The 21540-nt window shown below is 39.4% G+C and overlaps 1 protein-coding gene and 1 long non-coding RNA gene across 6 annotated transcripts; one reads left to right on the forward strand and one right to left on the reverse strand.

The window, feature by feature from the left end:
- The first annotated feature begins 95 nt into the window (after nt 1-95).
- hao2 (hydroxyacid oxidase 2 (long chain)) lies at nt 96-21402 on the forward strand. 5 transcript variants are annotated; one of them, XR_013295917.1, is made up of 12 exons: nt 96-164; nt 12226-12304; nt 14359-14586; nt 15631-15695; nt 17123-17275; nt 17562-17713; nt 18052-18341; nt 19185-19403; nt 19529-19687; nt 20836-20905; nt 20979-21225; nt 21372-21402. XR_013295917.1 is itself a non-coding variant. In XM_077579922.1 (11 exons), exons 4-11 carry the CDS (start codon nt 15679-15681, stop codon nt 21032-21034), a joined length of 1110 nt encoding a protein of 369 aa, XP_077436048.1. In that variant the 5' UTR covers nt 96-164; nt 12226-12304; nt 14359-14586; nt 15631-15678; the 3' UTR covers nt 21035-21173. The 5 variants fall into 5 exon arrangements, 4 of the variants coding, with proteins under 4 accessions (XP_077436048.1, XP_077436047.1, XP_077436050.1 ...); XM_077579922.1 differs by lacking the exon at nt 21372-21402 and having other exon boundaries at nt 18052-18335; nt 20979-21173; XM_077579921.1 differs by lacking the exon at nt 21372-21402 and having other exon boundaries at nt 14408-14586; nt 20979-21173.
- On the reverse strand, nt 5539-6226 carry LOC144060038 (uncharacterized). The gene is made up of 2 exons (XR_013295834.1): nt 6160-6226; nt 5539-6011 (listed from the first exon to the last, which is right to left on the reverse strand). It is a non-coding gene; the product is annotated as an uncharacterized LOC144060038 (long non-coding RNA).
- Nucleotides 21403-21540: the final 138 nt, after the last annotated feature.

Consider the following 21540-nt stretch of genomic DNA (forward strand, 5'->3'; position numbering starts at 1 on the left):
ATCATAATATTCGTTGCATTGATAAAGAATATTTTCTTTGTGATAAAAATAAAAAATGAGGCGGAAGTAGTTGATTGAGTTGTTCCGGGTCGGTACCTGAAAGGAGGCAGAACGTGACTGACACCTTTTGACGAAACCCATCACTGATCTGTGAACTTGTCCAGGTGAGGGAACAGTAGATGAATTACTGCTACCTCTGTTCTTAAAATATATTATGAAGGTGTGATTATCTACGGGGTGTTGGCGTAGTAGCGCTAACTTTAACATGAATAAAACTACACAGAAAGTTTGTTTTTTCCAAGTTTGCATCAGCGCCATCTTGGGCGAAGCACATATGTTATCAAAGTGTTACTTTGTGCGGACTCCTGTAAGTTGTCTAGAAATAGGCCATTTGTATTAGAATGTAAACATAAAGATTCAAGTAATAAAATAGATTAACGTACAGGATAAAAAAAATATGAGTGTTTTCTGTACACAATGTTGAAACATGTAAAACAAATATTTCAAGATTGTGGGATCTGCTGGATGAACAGCATTTTCTCTTCGCCAGTAGACCATGATGCGTTACGGAGCATTTATTTTCACATGCCTCAGTGAGTACAGCCGTCTGTTAAGTATGGGAAATAAATAAATGATAATCCTTGCCATACAGTTTTACTCTATTAGGATGATAAAGTGCTGTTTAAAACTTGCGCACTCATCCATACAAGGGCATGTTTGCCAGAGGGTTGAAGAGGTTGAAATAGTCGAAAAAGTTTTCTACTTAATGCAATTTGGTCCTGTCTTGAATTTTGAACTGCAGCATTAGCTTTAAAATGACACTGCTGCATCTTAGTCAATCCAAACCACTTTTCACCTTTGTCATCATTCGCTCATGAGGGGCCCAAATATTCACACGTGGTTACAACCTTGAAACTGCTGCACTTTTGCAATTTTGAGTGACGATCAAGCCATAAATCCCAGTTTGAAGCCATTTTCTGGGCATTGTGTGGCTTGACATGGAGATGAAAACTCATTTTTGTGGTTAAATGTCCTTTCTTTTAACCAGCGAGGTAATTTTCCAATAAAATGAATCACACAGGATGCTGTTGTCTAGAACAATAGTGGAAATCACAGCCAGTGAAAAAGGCTTTGGAAATCTTTTGAGTATGTCAACAACATGGCAACAAGTGCTGCCCTTTTTTGACGTCTTTTGTCCTACTAAAAAACATTGAGGTTGAAGTTGAGTGTGTCAACACGGACAGTACTGAAAACACAATTTGTTTGTTTCTTGTTTTTGGATGTTTGGTAACAGTTTTTCTTTCTTTTTCTAACATTGATTGTCCTTCTAACAGGCGCCATTGTATTGTGCTACTTTTTCACAATCTCAAGACAAACAATGTTAACACAACTTATGCTCAATTATCAATAAGTAATAATTTTGTAACAGTGGTCCTGGTAAGTTATTTAAATAAAAAAAAAGCACAATAGAAATGTTGTAAAAGGTGGAGCTATTGTCCTTTTAAACTAAACCAATAATGAGTCAAAATGGAAAAAGTTGAGAAATTTGGGCAGAGCCAGTTACATTTGATGCTGACGTGGAGAAATCATGAAATGTGTGTATTACACAACATGCACAAAAAGTAATCCTGAGAAAGCGGAGACGCGGGACAAAAGAGGTCACAGCTGCAAAAATCTCTTGACATTTGCAACAGTTATTCATCCAAAATGAGTCTCTCTTTCTCTCTCTCTCTCTCTCTCTCAGCCCTTCTGCAAATCTTCTCACTCTGTTCTTCCCACTGTGATGCAGCATCGTGAAGTACTTCGGCCTTGCACGATATAATTGTCTGAACGTCACTTATTATTGTGCCTTCCCAGGGGTTCATTGCTGGCTTGCTCTTTTGCTTTCATAATACAACTTTCCAATTTTGTGTTATAGACAGAAAACAGGGGGAGGGGGAGAATGCGAGTTATGTTGCCAAGTTATATATTCTGACTGGGAGCACAGAAAATGAAACCCATGTTTCAATGCTCATGTTCATAATTTAAAGATGACATATTATTGGAAATTTACCTTTTAATATTGTAGATGAGCAATTTGCAGACAAATTCCCAAATCAGTGGATGATCCCAAACACTGTGGAGGCCAGCAAAGTTATCAGAGGAGTAACAGTTAGATATTTCTCATAATACGCAACAGAGTCCATTCAAAATCATCAGCTCAGCAGCCTGATATTAGTCTTGGAAAATTGACAATAACATCTCACGGATTATAAAGAAACCTGGGAACTGTTATGAATTGGGAAATAAAACACCCATGTCTCGTTGAATATTTATAATGATCAGATCCTACGTCTAAATATTAAAATTAAAATGTGTTAACTGTCAGTAACGACCGCTAATTCGCAGAAGTAAAGAAAAAAAACATGCACCATTCTAAAAACTCAAATCAAGGATTCTCAGTAGCTTTAAGGCAAGAGTCGATGGGAAATACCTGAGCACATTCGTCATTGCTGGTTGGACGCCAGTCATGCAGATCATTTGGAGGAAGTGAAAAAGGAGCAAAGGAGGAATAGTCGTAGGAAGGGGAGGACAGATTCTGTATCTTGTATTTTGCTTGAAAACGTTAACAAAAACATCCATTCAAATGGAGTAACAGGTACACAGCCCTACTGTTGCCCCGCAACACTGTTAAGTCATATTCCCACAAGGACCGTTTGGAACCGCAAAGGCAAATCTGCTTCTTATATCTGCATATATTATCAGATTATTTGAAACGCAAAATAAATATGTACCGTAACTGCACTTTTGCAGCATTGGAGAATAAAAATGCTCTAACAGATTGTAATGTTGCTGGTATGCATGGTGTGACCAGATGAAATGAAATGAATTGAAACAGCATACTCACACTTTGACACTGGACAGATGTCCAGCACCTGGGAAACAATTGGACGAAATGGGTGCCTTGCTCAAGGGCACCATAGAATGCTGCGTGAAGGGAGCCAGGTGCTAGTTGTAGGGCCTGAACCTAGGGCCATTTAGCTGGATTCTTGTGCATGGCCATTGCACATGTCGTGTCTCGTTTCAGAAAGCCCTGAATATAACAGATTAGTTTCTGATCTGCGTTTCCCTCCTTCCTCCTCCATGACCCCCCCCTTCCCCCTCCAGGGGGATGATATCACAAACTGAGGGAAGACAAAGTGATTAGGATGACAGATTGTATTCGCCAACATTTTCTGGCCTGCATTCACTCTGTATCCTGTATCTGCGAAAGTATCTCGGAGCCAAAACTGGTGTTTATAGCCATTTAGATGTGTTTTATAATGTAGCTTAAATCATCGGGCAACACTGGAATAATAATAATATTCTTTATTGCTCCGGTAGGAATGAGAAAGGTTTGTGCTTATGGTTCTCTTTGTAACTTGTCAGCACTATGAAATAGTTGTTAGTATGGCTTCAAATGTTGGCTCGAACCTTACTTTGTGCTTCCTTGGCTTTTCTGCAGCTTTTCCTGGCTTCCTCCCACTTCCAAAAACATTCACCTGGTCGGTTGACGACTCAAAAAAAAATTGGCCATAGGTGTGAATATGAGCTTCAATCGTTGTTTTGTCTATATTGTTTCAGTCGGGCAAAATCCTCTCATTAGAATTGCATCTTGAGGCAGCAAAATGCGTTTTTCAACACTTCTCAGGCACGTTCTGTCCAAGAGTTAATAGATATGTTCTCAAGCTACTTTTAGCAACTTAAATTGGTTAACAATGCATAAAAATAGCACATGACGAGGGGACAGACCAGTCTTACCAAGCTGTGAAAAAATATCAACTCGTCCATATTTGGTTCATGTGAGATTTCTGCCCAACATTATGTGGCCTGCGAATGATTGGCAACCAGTCCCGGTAATACTCGCCTTTTGATCAATCAGCTGGGATAGGCTTCAGCTCATGGATGTTGAAATTTTACCAGAGGTTGATGAACTACTGCAGACTCTTTATGAAGGTGTCAGCACAGCTACAATCAAGGCCGTTTGCTTTGACAACTTGTGGGGAAAATGACATAATAGCCAACAAAAGCACAAGAGAACACAACCTTTAACTGACTAAGAAGCAGTGATTGCGATTTTTACAGATAGGATGCAGGAAAGTTCTGAATGTGTCACGCACCCCTAACAGTGTTAATGTCATGGTAACCGCCACTGTTTTCTTTTGGTAAACGCGTAATAGTCAGCATTTAAGCATGCTCTCTAAATCTCCCAATGAGTCGTCTGTATTATTCTTTTAACTATTTTAAGTTTTGCTTCAAACAGACTTACCGTTTATCAATGGCTAAAATGTCAAAACCCAAACCATATGAGGCCTTTGCAGACAAAACAAACTAAACCATATGTGCATATCTGTAGCTTCAAAGAATAATACACAGATGTAAGCTACATTTAATTGAAAAAGCGCTTCAGTAGACTAAGCATCGGCGTTGTCTAAGCAAACGACTTTTTCGATTGTTGAGAGCACACTGGTCAAAAAAAAGTGACAAAGTGGTTTCAGTTTGCGTACTTACTTACTTACGGTACTAAAATGGATCTGCACTTTACTCAACTAATTTACTCCGAATTCCAATTACTCACCCTAAACCATAAACAAACAGACAGATGATGTCATCGCCACCGCCATTTTGGTTTATATTCTGATGACAGGCCATGAATGCACTCGGATGTTGAGCCCCACAGAGAGCCTAAGATGTGGGGGAAGTCGCTGTGTTGTGGAGCCAACAGAACTGTGTATCCACCGACTTATTTCAAAAATATAACACATGTGTATAGTACAATAAATGGAGTGTTTTCTTTGTGCAACATCTGTTTGTGGCATCTGTTTTCTGGCAACACGTTTTGTCATTGTTGCTGTAGGAAACTGTGCATTCATTGTTTGGTTTTATCATGCTGATCATTTAAAACACAGGTGTCAAACACAAGGCCTTCGGGCCAGATCTGGCCTGCCGCATCATTTCTTGAGCTCCACTAAAGCAAATCATGTGCATTTACTTTGTTTCTTACTATATGTACCAACATTTCATTTTGACTTCATTTTTGTTAATAATGTTGTCGTTGGCATCGCAGGCCTACAGTATAAGTCAATTTTACATTTACTGGTGAAGCTCCAGTCACAAATGTAATTCCTTCCGAGACAGTTCGCAGACCAAAATTTTTTGCCAACCAAAGCAATGTTTCCCATTGAAATGAACAGAAATTTAATGAATCTGTTCCAGCCCTATAACAAAGTATTTATATATTTACCTTGTGTTTATCAGGGTTTCATTCAAAATAAATACAGTTGTGTTCATAAAGAACTGAAAACACACTTTATACGTAATGAAGAAATAGTATGGTGTGTTTACAAGCAAAATCACTATGGAATGTTTTAGCCTTTTGGAATATAGTATTATAGCCTCACACAATCGATATCACAAGTGAGCTCTTTTCGTTATTTTTACATAGCAACAAAACAAATAATTAGGCTTACTAATAACAGTTTTCAGTTTCTTTGGAAGGAGAAGTGTTCACTGACACTGTTTCGGACAAATATATTTATTGAAACCTTTACTTGTATAAAAAGCCTTTTCGATCTTTGCGTTCAGCTCATGAAACTTGTGAGCAAAACCCAAAAGTGTGTATCAGAGAACATAGTGATGGAAATGGATGTATGTGATGGGAAAGCAATGAGTAGGGATGGAAGTAGCTGTGTAAAATACACACGGTATGTCTTTTTCCTCTGTTCATTGTTGAAAATAAAAGAAGAAAAAGAAGGGATTTAGGATGTAACTTTAGTCAGGTTGAGAAATGTACGTCGACAGCTCAATAGACAAAAGTGGTCTTGTGCTTACAAAGAGATGCGCCGGCCAAACAATGACGTGGTTGTGCTGTCCTCTGTCTGACTTGGAAGTATTCATCATACTCATTTGCACTTGAATACGTGCCGAAGTCGGGAACATCAAAAACATTTCAGCTATCTTCTTTCTGGCCTGTAAGTGAGTGAAACTTTCTCCTAGAACAAATTAAAACAAAAAAATCATCTCATTAGATGGCTTTCAAAGCTTTTACGTTTCCAAAAGATTAACATAATAATCATTCATATTTAAGTATAATATTTGAATTTATTACACTTTAATAGTCAATTTGATGCTATATATCACCTATTTATCCCCGCGACATGGTATAAATCTTATGCTTGTTTAGAGGCTTGTTTTGATTCAGATCAAGGTTTCCATGGTGACCCCATTGCACATCTAAGGAACTCTGGAGTCATGATTTAAAATGACAGAGCAAAGCCGAGGAGGGAGAAACAGAAGGCAGGCCTTTTTTCCACATCATGCACACAAGTATTTGGTTGGGTCATTTTAACATCCTCCTAACATAGTTTTTAATGGTTGTATGTGTGTTTGTGTGTGTGTGTGTGGGGGGGGCATTGTACAGTAGAATCTCTGGTTACAAACACCCCTGCTTACAACCATTTCGGGTTACACACAGAATATTTATAGAAGAGTTACCTCTACGTACAATTTTCAATAGATGAATGGTCTTGGCATGGACTAGCTGATTGATCTTTGTTGTGCTTTTTCCTCACGCTGTGTAGCCTTCACTGGCAACGTGCAAAATAATTTGCCGTAAATTGAAAACTAGTTGCGCTCCGGAAGAAGTGCAGAAAGCCATTATATAGTTCTGTGTTCACGTCCTCGACCAGCCGATCAGAAATGATTTACCTACAGCCTAAAAGAAATCCTACATTTGTTTTATTTTTGTCAAAATAATATTATTTACGTCATGGTATGCTATCTGTTGAAATGTAGCGTCTCTTTAATTAAGACAATGAACGGTTCATGTCGAAGTTCAAGCAATGACAGCTGACTTGATATGAAAGAATGCGTAACGTAGGTCCAAACTTGATACGTTGAACTTTTGCTAAACAAGTAAGCAATGTGCTAAAAAAAATAAACAGTCAGAATAGCTCCTAAGAAAAGGGAAGCTGCCAAAGGGAGTGATGGGAAGCGCATGTCATAGATGTGCTTTTTCTTGCCTTGTGTAACAAGCTCTGCCTCAGCAGCAAGGGAGGCACTAATATTGTATCTTTGTCGTTTTTCCTCTTTATTAGATTGACGAATGAGAAAGGGCTCGCTGGTGATAACGTGAGCGGGGCAATCAAAAAATGATCCAAAGAATTGTGTTATGAATTAATCTTTTAAATGATGATTAACGCTAACCATAATTTGTTTAAACTGCAGCACAAGTGACTTCAGTAGCAGTGGAAACTGGGTCTAGGCTAGTGGGCCTTCATTTGCATTTGCAGTTTTTGTCCTTGCATTGATGTGTAATTGGTTCTCATGCAACCAATTTCTCACAAGGATTTGATATAAAAATGTCGTTTTTTGGGGGTTACTTAAAATATGGCAGTCAATGAAAACAACCCAACGCTGGACCCTAACAGCCTGATCAAAGAGACCCTTTGTTTAGGGCTGATGTAGAATTGAATTTGAGCTGCTTCCTTTGGAGTGTTTTATATAACAGCGTGGACAATTTCCACAAAGTCTGCCAGCCCAAATGGACTCCGTTGGAACTAACCATGCTTCCATTATTGTGCGAGCTGTCACCTGCATTCAGGCATGGGATTTATATTGCTTGCCTGCGTGTGCTCCGTTAATTTGATTGACATATTGGAGGGGAGAATTAATGGCAAACTATTCTATTTCTGTGACAAAATATTGTCAGGCAGTGGCATGTCTGCAATAATCGCTGAATGTATTGTGGCAGGTGAGAGAAAATACCGTATGAAAGAATGGAAATGTATTGAAATGTTGAGGTGAAGAGATGGAAATTCGTCATTCGTTGTCCTTGAACACGGCTGAGCAGTTTAGATTCCAATGCGCTGAAGTCTTTGTTGGGGGTTACGTTTCCTGCCCCATGACAGTAATGACGCCTATGTGTGTGTTCACTAAAAAGAGGTCAAAAAAGGGTCTGTGTGTCTTTCATATATATGTGGGGGGAGCGGGGGGGCTACAAGATTAGAAGCTACCTGGCCAGTGACCCAACACAGATAAATCAGGTCAGTTCTTTTGATGCAGTGCAACGACCTGCCCCCAAAATCTCTTTTCTGCTTCAAACACAGGGTGAAGTGTTCCACTCAAAGCATCCAGCCGCCTCTTTATGAATCCACCTGATAATATATTGACAAAGAGGACGGGATGGACGCATCATTTTAAGTGAGTCACTAGAGGACCAACTTGTGATAATTGACCTCATTGTTGCTGACCTAGAACTACACATTTTTTTTTACCATCAAATACTTTATTGGAAACGGCTGTTTGATCTTACAAGCCAAGTTACCCATCAGCTAGTCATGATGAACGTCCTTGCAAAGTGAAAAGAATTCCTTAATTTGGCACAATTTGAAATCGTGAAAAATCATGCAATTCTCTCGGCTCTCAACGGCTGTGTGTGTTTCCACTGAAAACCACGCCCTGCACAACTGTCAATCAAATGCCACTTTGTCCTGGAAATAGGGATGCTACTTCGTCTTTGTATTCTGTATTTCTTATCTCGGCGCACAACTTCATTTTTATTTGAGCCTTTGGAACATATCCACTGTGCAACGAGGCACTCTAAAAGCAGCAATGCCAGCGCAAACTCCCGGTCCACATACTGGCTGTCACGTCAGCATTTAATTTTTACTTTATTCTTTTTTTTAAACCTTTCCCTTCTGTCTACTCTGCGTAAAACCTCAAAGCCAACAATGAGGCACTCTAAGGCGGCCATGCCAGTGAACTATTCTAAGGGAAGATTTTCTGGGTTTAGTCATAGTTATACTGGATAACTGCTCATGCGAACAAAGGCACTTAGTTCTAATTTTGTGAGAAAAGTCAACTCCTACTTGAGCCACAGTGGGTCATGAGGCACCGTTTTAGTAGCAGCCAAAAAATCGATTTAAAAAAAATACTGAAAAACAGTTTACTGCTATACCTTGTCTCCACAATTGAGTACTCCGTAGTTCTGTCTTTCCACATTTTGGTAGACATTTACAAGCATGTATGCAGCTCTGAACTCTGTATCATGTCTGATATCAAAAGAGGAAAAGTTCAGCCCAAATCACTTGATTTGTGTTGGTTCTGGTTATTAAACGCTACGTTCATCAACGCGCATGTCCCCTTAGAAACCCGAGACAAACACGACCCGTGATGACACAGCAAAAATCAAAGGCTTGTGTGTCAAATTAGCAATGACCCAATGAATAAAACAATGATTCACCACTTTGTAACACGTTCCATTACTCTGCTCCACTTTTCCCACCATAGATGGATATCGTCCTCGACACTGATGGCGACTTGGAGGGGTTGGGTTGGGCTGTTCGCCTGCCCCCGGCCCTCCAACATTGTCAAACTGTTTTGTGAAACAACACGTATCCACTGTAAAATGAGCCGTATTCCAAACAAACTCCTCACTCTGCCTACCGGCAATCTTTTTTTCTCTCACACATACACACACATTAGTAGTCGGGAATCTTTGTTACAAACCTTTCCAGTCCAGAGTCCAAAATACAATTTCCTCAATAATAGTTGCATGTGCTTTAAATAGACTGTACGAATGAAGTCTCGTTTTGCCGATGTGGAATGTTTCCAACACGGCGTTGTGTAAATAATTGGAAATCGTAAACACCTCCAGTGAAATCAAATAAATGTCCGGATGGTCGGTGAGATAACGTGATCGTCAAGCTATACACAACTTACTGTGGAAAAAACAGTTGCACATGTTTGGTGCTTGACTGGTAACGGGGACGCCGTGGCTCAACTTGGTCACATCCTCTTATGTTTTTCCAGGTCGGTGTGGGAACCATGACGGCTTGGAAAAAACGTTTAGTAACTCCTTAGAACAAAATGGATATACTGTACCTGTAAGCCGTAGTGTTAAAAAGAAAGTGCTGCTCACAATGCAGATTCTCATGTCAGACCAAACTTGTAGTAACTGTACTCATTAAATACTCTTAACATCACCCTACAAAAGTTGTGCAGTGCACTACACGTCAGTTTCTATTTACATTACAACCCCTTTTTGTTCCTTCTTCTGTCTTCTTTGTAATCAATCTCACCCTCCCCGTTTCCGAGTTGACCTGGGTCGATGTGACGAGCGTTGTTTTCGATTGTTATACTGTCCGCTAATGAAGATGAACAGTTAATTGGTCAATGAACTTAATCCATGGCCTTGCTAAGAAGGTTTTCGTCCTCAATAAAGTCAACTAAGAGTAGCAGCAGGACATTGCTTATCTGTCTTTTTCAATCTACCCGCTCCTCCAGGCTCCCCTTTGACCTCTCTCGCTCTCTATCTGTCATGTAAACAAACAAAATGAAACATTTCCGCAGCCCAGACACAATGTCCACTGAATGTAATCTAAAAGTGATTGATGTGCCTCAATAAAAACCTTTTTACTTTTATTTATGTTCTCTCTTTTTTGACACATTTTGTCAAATTTTAATGACTTAATATTCTGATAAGTTAAAATGTAATGTACAGTAGTGGCTGATGATGTGCACTTGTGTACGTAAAGAAGATGCAGCAAATGTGCTGTAATTGCCCCTAATGAGTATAATTGACATCAAACTCTCACAGGAATCCATCTTCAGATAGTAGTTGGCAGATGCAAAAAAAAAAAAAAAAAAAAGGGAAGCTAAATCTTTCAATTACCCACCAAACAAGCAAGAAAATTGAAGACGCTGACATCAACATGAATGATGTCATTTTCGTCAAAACGATTTCAGTCTGTATATGGAGAACAAAAACAAACGGAAAAAAAGTTTAAATGTGTATGTAAAATACTGTAGTCACAATTTAGCATCATTTAATAATAGTAAAATTCTAATTGATGTAATTCTAATTAACAAGCCAATTATTTAATTAAAAAAAAAACAATGCATATGATATTTAACGTGTATCATTTCAATTAATTAACCAATTATTTAATGAGAAATTAAGAAATGAATTTAAAAAATACGTTTTGAAAAACACATTTTGGGCGTGGTGATCTATGGCTAAATTAATGGAAGAAATCTTCCTGTATCATGTACTGTAAATGCTCAGTGGGCTAGATAAAGATTTGAAATTGAATTGAAGTTTTTAGGTTGCAAAAACATTTGGTTCATGCAAACAACCACCTTTTTGTTTTTTAATCCAGTTTTACAAACTGTCACAGTGTATTGCTGTCAAGCTTGGTAACGCTTCCGTATTACCAAAGTTAAAACAAAAAAAACAGGAGAGCATTGGGCTTTCCCATTTTGACAGAACAGGAAGTTTGCCAGACAATCTGTATCATAAACACACACACACACACATACTCTCTGCCTTATCCATCTTATCCTGTCCTGTGCCACATCCTCTGCTCTCACCTCCTACGTCTCTTCTTCATAACGCTCTGCTCTCATATTAGACCCTTGAATTCTCATTTGATTTTAGCAATAAAAGCAAACATGTGTAATCATGTCACTACTGGTTACGCGCGGAAGCTTAAACTCGCTCTCCTGTGCTCGAGTCCAAGTTGAAGTCGGAAGGCGAAATGTGGGAGAGAGCTTGAGCCAGTCATGGTTCATTTGTGACGTGAAAGGCTTTATGAATCACGGGCCAGAAATAACAAACCAAAGACTCGCTCACTGTGTTGCCTTAAACACTGCGATCCCAGTGTGGGTCATCACAGGTCGTAAGGGGGTTCTCTCGCACTAAACTTGAGTTCACATACTGTATTAAAATAAAAACTTAAGCATGTCTTCAGAAATACTTCCTGTGCTGGAGGCAAATGTGTTCCTAGGGAATAAAAGTGCAAAACAGTCCCATGTCTGTGATTAAGATACATTCTGCTTGGTTTAAAAGGGAGCACTAAAAATACCAAATTGGAAGGATGCTCCTTACTTTCAGCTGAGGGAGAATTAGAATTCAAAGCAGGCAAATGAGTAGTACTGGTCTAGCCCTCTGTCATTAACACATGCCGCACCTTCTTTGATAGATCTTTGAGTGAGCACGTGTTTAAGGGTTAGGTGCTCAGTCAGTCGTGGTTAGGCTAAACATGAACGAAGTGTTTTTTCTGAGGGGGAAAAATGACTGCAAATTTGCCGTTTTGAGGTTCACATGTGACATGAAATGATCATTTGCGCAGCCGCGTCAAAATACATCTCACAAGCAGATCAACTCAATTATCGCCTTTCATAGTTGTTCCTTTTGCTTTACAGTATTGCTCTGGCGCCATCTGGTGGCATCTTGGTGTCAAGAACGTGTGTTGGAGTGATTTGAGGAGGCTTACATTTAGACGTAAGTAATATTTGCTGCCATCTTGTTGCATGTTTAGGCAATAATCAACTTTTTGGGGCGAATGTTCTCAGATTTTTGCTTACCAAGGCAGGGCAAATGTACAAATGTTTACTGTAATTATGACCTTGTAATAGACGGCAGCCTGTAACAAGTCGTGTCAAGATCCGTGTCACACCGCTATAGGACCAGAACTATGTCGTAAACTAACAAATCCCTGATGTTTTTTTTCCCCCCTTTTGATTCCACTCTACAGCACATAAGTTCGAAACAAATCGAATTTCCACAACCACTGTGCGTGGTGGTTAACAGATCAGAGTGAGACGGGCTCATAAAGCCAGTGAACGAAAGTCAGATAAGGAAACGTGCAGGAAGTTTGGCAAACAAATCATTCCCCCCTCATTTGACCTTGTGGGGGAATGGCAGCTGTTTTACGATGACTTCATAACCGTGGAAACCCACTATTTGTCATGTCTGCATGTGTTCGACCCACCAGAGTGGATTTCTGGCTGGTGACTCACAGAAAATGGAGACTGCAAAGTCAGGCAGCTACATTACCCGCCCCCAAGGGTCCCTCAAGGCAAAATACACCCCCTTGATGTACTCATGCACACTCACAGACATGCAGCGGTTAAGACATCACATTGGTGTCTGATGCTTGGTAATAGTCATGCGTGCAAAATGTGTGTGACTGTTAGCGAGCAATTTAATATCGTCTTTATAGCCTTTTAAGTTGACAATTGAGTCTTACGGCTCTTCATGTCAGTCTGCTTACCTCATGCGTCCTGTGCCAACCAATGACCTGGTCCATCTGTCCGTTCTAAAATTAAAAAATTTGCCCATTCCGTTACTACAACGTTAGTATCTCAAATCATCATTCCCAATTGAAATGCATGGGTATGCCATTAATCTGTTCAATTCCCCCCCAAAAAACAACCTACATTTTTGTATTGTGCGTTTTAATAAGCAAAATAGCACTCTATATTATTGTACTTAATAAATATAAAATCGTTTTAACATAATTAAAAAGAATGTAAACAATTAAACCGTCTGTTCCGCATCGATTTATTGCAACTTGGCCATCGGGGGAAGTAAAATACAGTCATGCAGACGCAAACGAAGAAGAGTTTTACAGCTACTATATATGACTCAGTAAGGTACGGTAATATTAGTCATGTCCCACAGCACATATATGCCTGTGTGTATCGTTATATTGGCTGTGTGTTACTGCACTTTTTGTGTTTAAATATCTGTTTCTTAAAGCATTATGACACCGCCGCATTGATTCTCTCCATTAGGCTGTTTATGGTGTTTTGCATCATTTGTTAGTAATAAGCTCGGGGGACTTTATTAAGGCAAAGCTGTGCGTTGTTTTGAATACTCACTCTTTGTTTGAAGTTTAGTTTGCCAGTAAACTTCAACGGCGTTAAACAGCCCGAAGCCTCTTTTTTTTTTTTTTTTTATGATTTGGTTTGTTTTGGGTCTCTCATTTGTGCTGTAACATCCATTGCATGTGCTTTGACATCATTTCTTAAACACGTGACAGAACTTGTGATTCATTTTTAAATGGTGCCTGGCTTGACGGTGGGGCAGCCTAATGATTGTTGTGGCGGCAGATATTGGAATGACGTCAACCAAAAAGCCAGTCGGCTGATTATAAGTGGCACTGAATCATCATGTCTGATTTAGAAAAGTATAGAGGAAGGAGACGAGATGGAGAGCAACAACCGTGGAGCTCTAATCAAACATTCCAGCATTGTTGGTGTCCTATCAGAAACCCTACTTTGATATCCTGACCTAGCCCTACTCAAATCAAGTCATCTTTATTTAAGCTTTTGAATCCCAGCCATGGCTTGAAACCATGTTTTGAAAATCCTGTCCCAGGCTTGAAGCAGTGAAGTCATAGCGGGGGCCAAAAAAGTACAAAAATTGAAATCAATTTGAGAGAAAAATAGAAATGGACAGCCAACAAAAAAGCAAGCAGCCAAATGTATTACTTAATTTTTATTTTTTTTTAACTGATTTTAAATGAATAATTTCTTTTTATCCACCCACAGTGCATAGTACTCCAACAGTACTCATGCATGAGCGCTTGGTGCTTTCTAGTACAAAAAATGCGGGTCCAAGCACCGCCATTGGGTGTCCAGCTGGCATTAGAGATGGAGGGAGGAGCTTCCCACTGTGATGAAGCCGGGGGCCCATGAGGGGGGGGGCCTGCCCTCTGACACGACCTCGTCACATGAGAGCGGAAGCGCTGAAGGCCGCTGACAGCACAACAAGTTAAGGTAAGACTTTTTCATTTAGGAATTCGGGATCAATGCTGACAACGGGCGGGTTTACGTTCCGAACGTATTTGTGTGCTTACAGTTACAAGTTGGATCATATTTTTAAAAGAGAAAAAGAAACAACAACTGTAGTAAAGGCAGCTTGTTTGTAACATGGTGAAAGAGAGCAAGTTTTCTAGAAATGTACCTGGACAATGTGCTGTCACAAAGCGACCATTCAACACGTGACTAGTGCCCCATTTCACGGCTCTCTCTCACACACACACACACACACAAATCCACACAAACGCGTACTACATAGTGATGAGCAGTTACTGCTCATACTTAGTTTGGATGTTTTATCTTTAAAAAAAAAGGCTCTTTGTTGGGCAATTCAACTAAATATTTTAAGTTGTGAAAATTGTCTTTCCCACATTTCACAATAAAGAAATAGGAAATTACAGAACTAATTGTCCTCCAAGTAAAAACAAATCAGCAAATTGTTTTGGAGCAATCAACTTGCAACTAACATTGTAGCTATAAAGGTCAATACTTAATATTTTAATGTTGTTCGGACTTAAATGATTGTTTTAGCCCAAAATATTCAAGTTGTGTTTTTTAACAGTAGAGGGTACAGGAATCCTCAAGTATATAAATGTCTTTTTTATGATTAAAAAAACAACAACAACAACAACAAAAACGCTAACAGCTAATTTGAGCACATCTGAACAGGAATAGCCACTCTAATACGATTTTGTTCCAAATGAAGCTGACGTTTCAAGTTACCTTTAATGTCCTTAGTTTAGAAAAATAAACTATAAGCCAACATCCTGTATTCATTACTTTGTAGTAGATTTTATATTTAGATTAACTGTTACAGTTTGGATAATCCCATACAGTATAACACCATTTTTAAAGATTAAATTGACTCATTTGGGTTACTTTCAGACAAAATACTAGTTCAAATATTCGTAGCTAGAAAGAAGTGACGAGTCTAACTTGTACTTGTTCGTGAAGAAATGCTGCACAGCTGTTGATGAAAAGTGTTTTTTGTCTTGTTGGCAGGTTATGACTCTATCAGGCGGGTTGAAGTTGTGCTGAGAGAGAGAGAGAATGAGCATTTGCAACCGGTGAGTGAACGACGACTACTTTTTAAAATCATTTTTGATATATTTACACTTTTATGATTATTTTGGTCCCTGTTGGCATAACAAAAAGCTGATTTTGCCTCAGTATGTTGGCTAAGTATGCAGAAGGTTTATCATTTTTAATAATAATTTTTCAACTGGGTTTATCACTTTTTCCCCACCAATTACCACTTTAAATACATCCAATTTCAGTAGTGTAGTAAATGCAGATTCAATATAAATGTATCCAAATGTGCTTAGACGTTAAAGACAGCTGAACTGTGCTTGAGAAATGAAAGGCAACCTTCCGCAATACCGGTGGTGCGCCTACGACACTTTGACAATCACTTCATCAATATTATTAACAATTCTCACCAGCCGTGATTCATAAATTATCAGTGGTCAGTTTGTACGCATGACTGTAGTGTCTCGTCATTTTAAAGGAGTACGTACTTGGTGTCACCAACTGCACAAAAAGGGCTCGGGTTCGAGGCAGGTCACAGCATTTGTGGCTTTCGTGACATTTCTATCAATGATTGATTGTTGAGCGCATGCACTCGTCAGTTGTCACTGGTGCAGCGACATAACTTCAAGCTAAGCAAAGCCAAAGTGGCGGAGATCTCGCCTCCTTCAGGTGAGTGCAATCCTGACGAGCATCCATCTAAAAATTGGAGGATAAGCGAGGCATCAGGTTGTCGTTGATGATAAATGATTCTGAATCCTAATTTAAAAAAAAAAAAACAAGACTTATCTTTGATCCTTTCAAGACTTGCGCAAACAAAAACAAAATCTTAACATTGAGTGACCAAACGCGTGTTTGATTAGCTAAACCTGGCTAGAAACACCAATTTGAAACCTGCTTTTAAAACCCTAACCCCGTCTTTACAACCAAAATTGAAACACTAACGCTGGCTTCAAAAATACGCTTTGTCAATCAAGGGTTAGGTTTTCAAGGCAGGGTTAGTGCTATGCTAACAAGCAATGATAACATGGCTAGAGAGACACATTTTTAACCCTAATCATAGGTTAAAGTAATTTTTGTAAGTTTTTTTTTTATTTGGTTACTTTGCGTTAGAATATCTTTAGTTGTTTGGTTTGTAAAAGATTTTAAATGTACGCTATGTTACTTGTGTGAAGCATATTGAGTTGCCTTAAAATCAAAATACCCACAGTATGAAAAGCGCTACATAAATAAAGCTACCTTGGCTTGCCAATAACTTTTAAACTCGGGAAACATTACTCTGCGCTGCTAGCATGGACGCAGAAGTTCAGAACATTAAGAGGCTCTCCAATCCCTATGTAAATATTTTTTAATTGATACTTACTTCTTAAAGGTGATGGACATTTTTTGAAGCACCCTAACATGGATTTAGGGGATGAAGGTTCTCATCATGTAAAGTAGGACAGGGGGGGTGCGCTGTTTCCCGCAGAGAGGGGGGTCAGTGTTCCGAGATGGCCATGGTATGCCTGACAGACTTTGAGGAGTACGCCAAGGAGCACCTGTCCAAGGCCACATGGGACTACTACGCCGCCGGAGCAGACGAGTGCTGCACCCGAGATGACAACCTGCTGGCCTACAAGCGGTACCAAAACCTTCGCTAAAACAGGCACCAGGCTACTTCCTGTTTTTGTCGCTTAGCAATCAGCGCCATGACTCGGCGTGGGCCCCATGCAAGCTAAATAAATGTTTAAAAGTAAAGAGTTCTTAAAGGTAAAACGTAGTTCATGTATGCAATGTCGTCGACTAAAAATTGAAATGCAACTGAACTGTACTTGGGTGTATACGTACCACGCTTTGAGACTCGCTTATGTTGGGGATGAGGAGTGAGCCCTTCTAATGACTTGTCTTCATGCTCGCTCCATGTCCAGGATCCGTTTGAGACCTCGCATCCTGCGTGACGTGTCGGTGAGTGACACCCGGACAACGGTGCAAGGTGCGGAGATCAGCTTCCCGGTGGGCATTGCGCCTACTGCCTTCCACTGTCTGGCGTGGCACGAGGGCGAGATGGCCACAGCAAGAGGTGAGTTACCTTTTTTTTTTATTTTCTTGTTTTAACACTACTGTGGCCTTTCATTTTAAGGGCAATATTGTGTTCAGATGCCAAAGGACTTTAGTCTCAATTGTAGTTTAGATTGCCACCACTAGATGGCAGCACGCCATTGCAATCATTATCTTATCAACTATGTTTCCAATGCTTTTTGTTTATAAACCCTTGAAAGCTTAATTTGACACTAACTTTCAACTCTAACCCTGGCTAGATGCGGTTAGGGTTGGTTAGTTAGTTAGCAGGAGTAATTAGTGAAAGCCTTTGTACCGCTATAAACAGTAACCAGGCATTGTTTTCCCTCCATTCCATAGCAACTGAGGCGCTTAACACGTGCTACATCACCAGCACCTACTCCACCTGCTCGGTGGAGGAGATTGTTGCGGCGGCGCCCAACGGCTTCCGCTGGTTCCAGCTCTACGTGTACCGAGACCGCAAGCTGTCTGAGCAGATCGTGCACCGCGTGGAGTCGCTGGGCTTCAAGGCCCTGGTGCTCACCGTAGACGTGCCGTACACGGGCAAGCGGCGCAACGACATCCGCAACCAGTTCAAGCTGCCGCCGCATCTCAAGGTCAAGAACTTTGACGGAGTCTTTCAGGTAAACGTAAGTTTGGGTCACGTTTTCTCGTCAACAACAAAAAGGAATACACACACTATTTTCTGTCTTTTCACAAGCCTGTAAAAATGGACAAAATAAATTATACTTGATTTCTTCACCTGGCACCTTCAACTAGTGCAGAAAAGTGTCCATTTTGTGGTTGTGCTGTTAAATTTGAAATAAAAACAGAAAATATGTTTGCAGTACGGTATCTGTACCTGTTGATAGTAGTTAGCATAGCCACACCTGATAAAGATTTTAGGTAGTGCCGGAGTCAATGATGAAGAGAAAAATCAAAAACTCTGCCCTACCTGCAACTCCTAAATCCTACAATGGATGTGCATCCTACAAAGGATGAATATGCATACATGAGTGTAGAAATCAGGCCACCAAAAATATATATAATTTTTGACATTTCGAGAAGTTGCACTGGTTAAAATGAAGCAGTATGTTCATTTAAAACAAAAAAAACGCCCATCTCATATGGCTATTTAATTTTTATAATATAGCTGTGTAGTCAACAAGAGTTCGAGTTTTATTTTTTTCATTTTATAAATTTTTTATTATTATTATTTTCACATTGAATACCTTGTTGGTGTCTTTGGCAGCTAACAGGCAGTGTGAAAGGGCCTAAGTTGTGACACAATAATATCCTGTCATTGGATAATTCTATGATGTCAACGTGTAGTGTAACCCCGAAAATAGTAACATCTGTTTTCAACACAATAGGGGGTAGCTGTGTATCGGGTGTAATAAAGTGAAAGCAGACTACTGTACCTAATATTTTGGCAAGTGAGCGTAGATTGAAATTACAAGTGTGGGACTAAAAACAGAATCTGCACCCATCAGGAGGCGGCAGGACCGGAGGAGTACGGGATCCCGGCCAACACTTTGGACCCGTCTATTAGCTGGAAGGACGTCTACTGGCTGCAGTCCATCACGAGGCTGCCAATCATCATCAAGGGCATCCTGACCAAGGAGGACGCCGAGCTGGCGGTGGAGCACGGCGTCCAGGGCATCATCGTGTCCAACCACGGCGGGAGACAGCTGGATGGCGGCCCAGCCTCAGTAAGATTTAGTCATGATTATCTTGTATTATTATTCCTTCATGTCATTCAATACTACATGTGGATCATTTAATTAGAATTGGAAAAGCGTGTAAATACATCAGTGTACGGTTGCCATGTCGACAGATCGACGCCCTGTCCGAGATCGTGGACACGGTGCAGGGCCGCATCGAGATCTACCTGGACGGGGGCATCCGGACGGGCAGCGATGTACTGAAAGCTTTGGCCTTGGGGGCCAAGTGTGTGTTCATCGGCCGCCCGGCAGTGTGGGGCCTTGCATACAAGGTACAGTCAGTCACTCGGAGTGTGTGTGCGCGTCCTTCAACGCTGGGAAAATCCTTCCACTCATGGCAAGCATGACCCAGTGAAAATAAATCTGCTATCTGTCTCTGTGACACGTTATTTTGACGTCTATTTGGTGGTAGTAGGGGACACTATAAACTGTATTACAAGTATGTCAATAATTTAATTTATTAATAATCTATGGTGAGCCCCACAACGCATTTTGTATACTGCCATGGTAGTTCCATATTAAATGAAATGCATACACAATGACAACAATTGATGTAAGTATTATAATAATATGTATCGTATATTATAATACCATGTAGAATTTATCGCTGAATGATTATGATTATTATGTTAAACATGTTAATTTTATTAAATGAAGTGCTAAAATTTAATTGAAAAAAAATCCAACCAACAAATAATTTCAAAACGTTTAAATTTGATAGACGTACAATGAAAACTATTTAGATTTTCTATTACTGTACAATATTAAAAATGCTGAGATTTTTTTTAGAATTCAAAAATACGTATTTAATATTAAGAAAGCACATGCATAATATTTTTTGTGGCTAAAATTTTACTAACGCTAAAAGTATTAATAATTAACCATTTTACTAATTATAATTAATTTTAAAAAATAAATAAATAATCATTAAAAAAAAAAAGTTAAATATACTTTAGATTCAAATGAAAATGTATTGATATCACAACAATGAAGACTTTTTTCAATAAAATATAACAATTAGGAAACTTAACATACTACAATATTTTTCTATCAGAGGTACATTCACTTGACAAATTAAAGTAAAAAAAAAAAAAAAAAAGTCTAGTCTACACAACTCATTTATTTAGAGAGCACAAACTAGCAGAAACAAAGTGCTCTACATGTATAAAAACTTTAAAACCAATAAAACACTAATAAACATTAAAACGAACAGAAACGAATATAAATGGTAATTTAATGCGCGTGTGATTCAAAAAGCAAAAAAATATACATAATGACAAATTGATGTGTAGAAATACATAGTAAAAATTCTGATGAATTACATATTATATGCAGCAAAAATATAAACAGGACCGTGTAGGACTCCACTGTATAAGACTGCGAGCTATTCCTAATTTTATTTCGTCCCTCATCTGTTCAGGGGGAGGAGGGAGTGAGGGAGGTGCTGCAGATTCTAAACGACGAGTTCCGCCTGTCCATGGCTTTATCGGGTGAGTGCGACCAGTCCGCACGATGACCGCGATAGTCCTTCCGCTGTGGAATGCCTCCATTTTGTTGTTGCAGGTTGCCGGAATGTGGCAGAAATCAACAGGAACCTCATCCAGTTTTCCAAACTGTGACCTTCCCTGCGGGAGGGCAGGGAAACATTTTTAACTAAGCCAACACTTTTTTTTTACTGTTTTCAACACAAAAGGGAGAAGAACAAACTGTACACTGAAGCTTCGCACATCAAACATGCCGTTAGTGTTTTAATAAATGCAAAAGTGATGACATTCCATTTCGTATTCATGATTGGTCAAGTCGATTCAGAGTGAGTATTCATCTGCCTATTGTCTGTTAAAATAGTTTTATTGGAGTTAATTTGTATTTTGTCCAAAAAAAAAAAAAGTTTTATTTAGTTTTTAGATTGACCATAAATTTAAACATGAACGTTTTTTTTTTTTTTTTTTGGTCTAGATGTGCCCTGTGATTGGCCGGCAACCAGTCAAGGGTGTGGCCCATTTCTCTAGCCAAAATTCTGTCCAGTTTCTTGATCTTATAAGCAGGGTCCGAGTCTTACATTAACAGCTGCCGGATGGCCTGAAGTTCACTGATGCTGTCTCAACTGGGCCACCGGTACAAATTT

Source organism: Vanacampus margaritifer, chromosome 11, assembly GCF_051991255.1.
Source record: "Vanacampus margaritifer isolate UIUO_Vmar chromosome 11, RoL_Vmar_1.0, whole genome shotgun sequence".
NCBI classification, from domain to species: Eukaryota; Metazoa; Chordata; class Actinopteri; order Syngnathiformes; family Syngnathidae; genus Vanacampus; species Vanacampus margaritifer.

Coding starts and splice junctions, on each gene's coding strand:
- hao2 (XM_077579921.1), top strand. Junction 19,404..19,528: donor TGGATGGCGGCCCAGCCTCA/GTAAGATTTAGT, acceptor CCATGTCGACAG/ATCGACGCCCTGTCCGAGAT. Junction 19,688..20,835: donor TGTGGGGCCTTGCATACAAG/GTACAGTCAGTC, acceptor TCATCTGTTCAG/GGGGAGGAGGGAGTGAGGGA.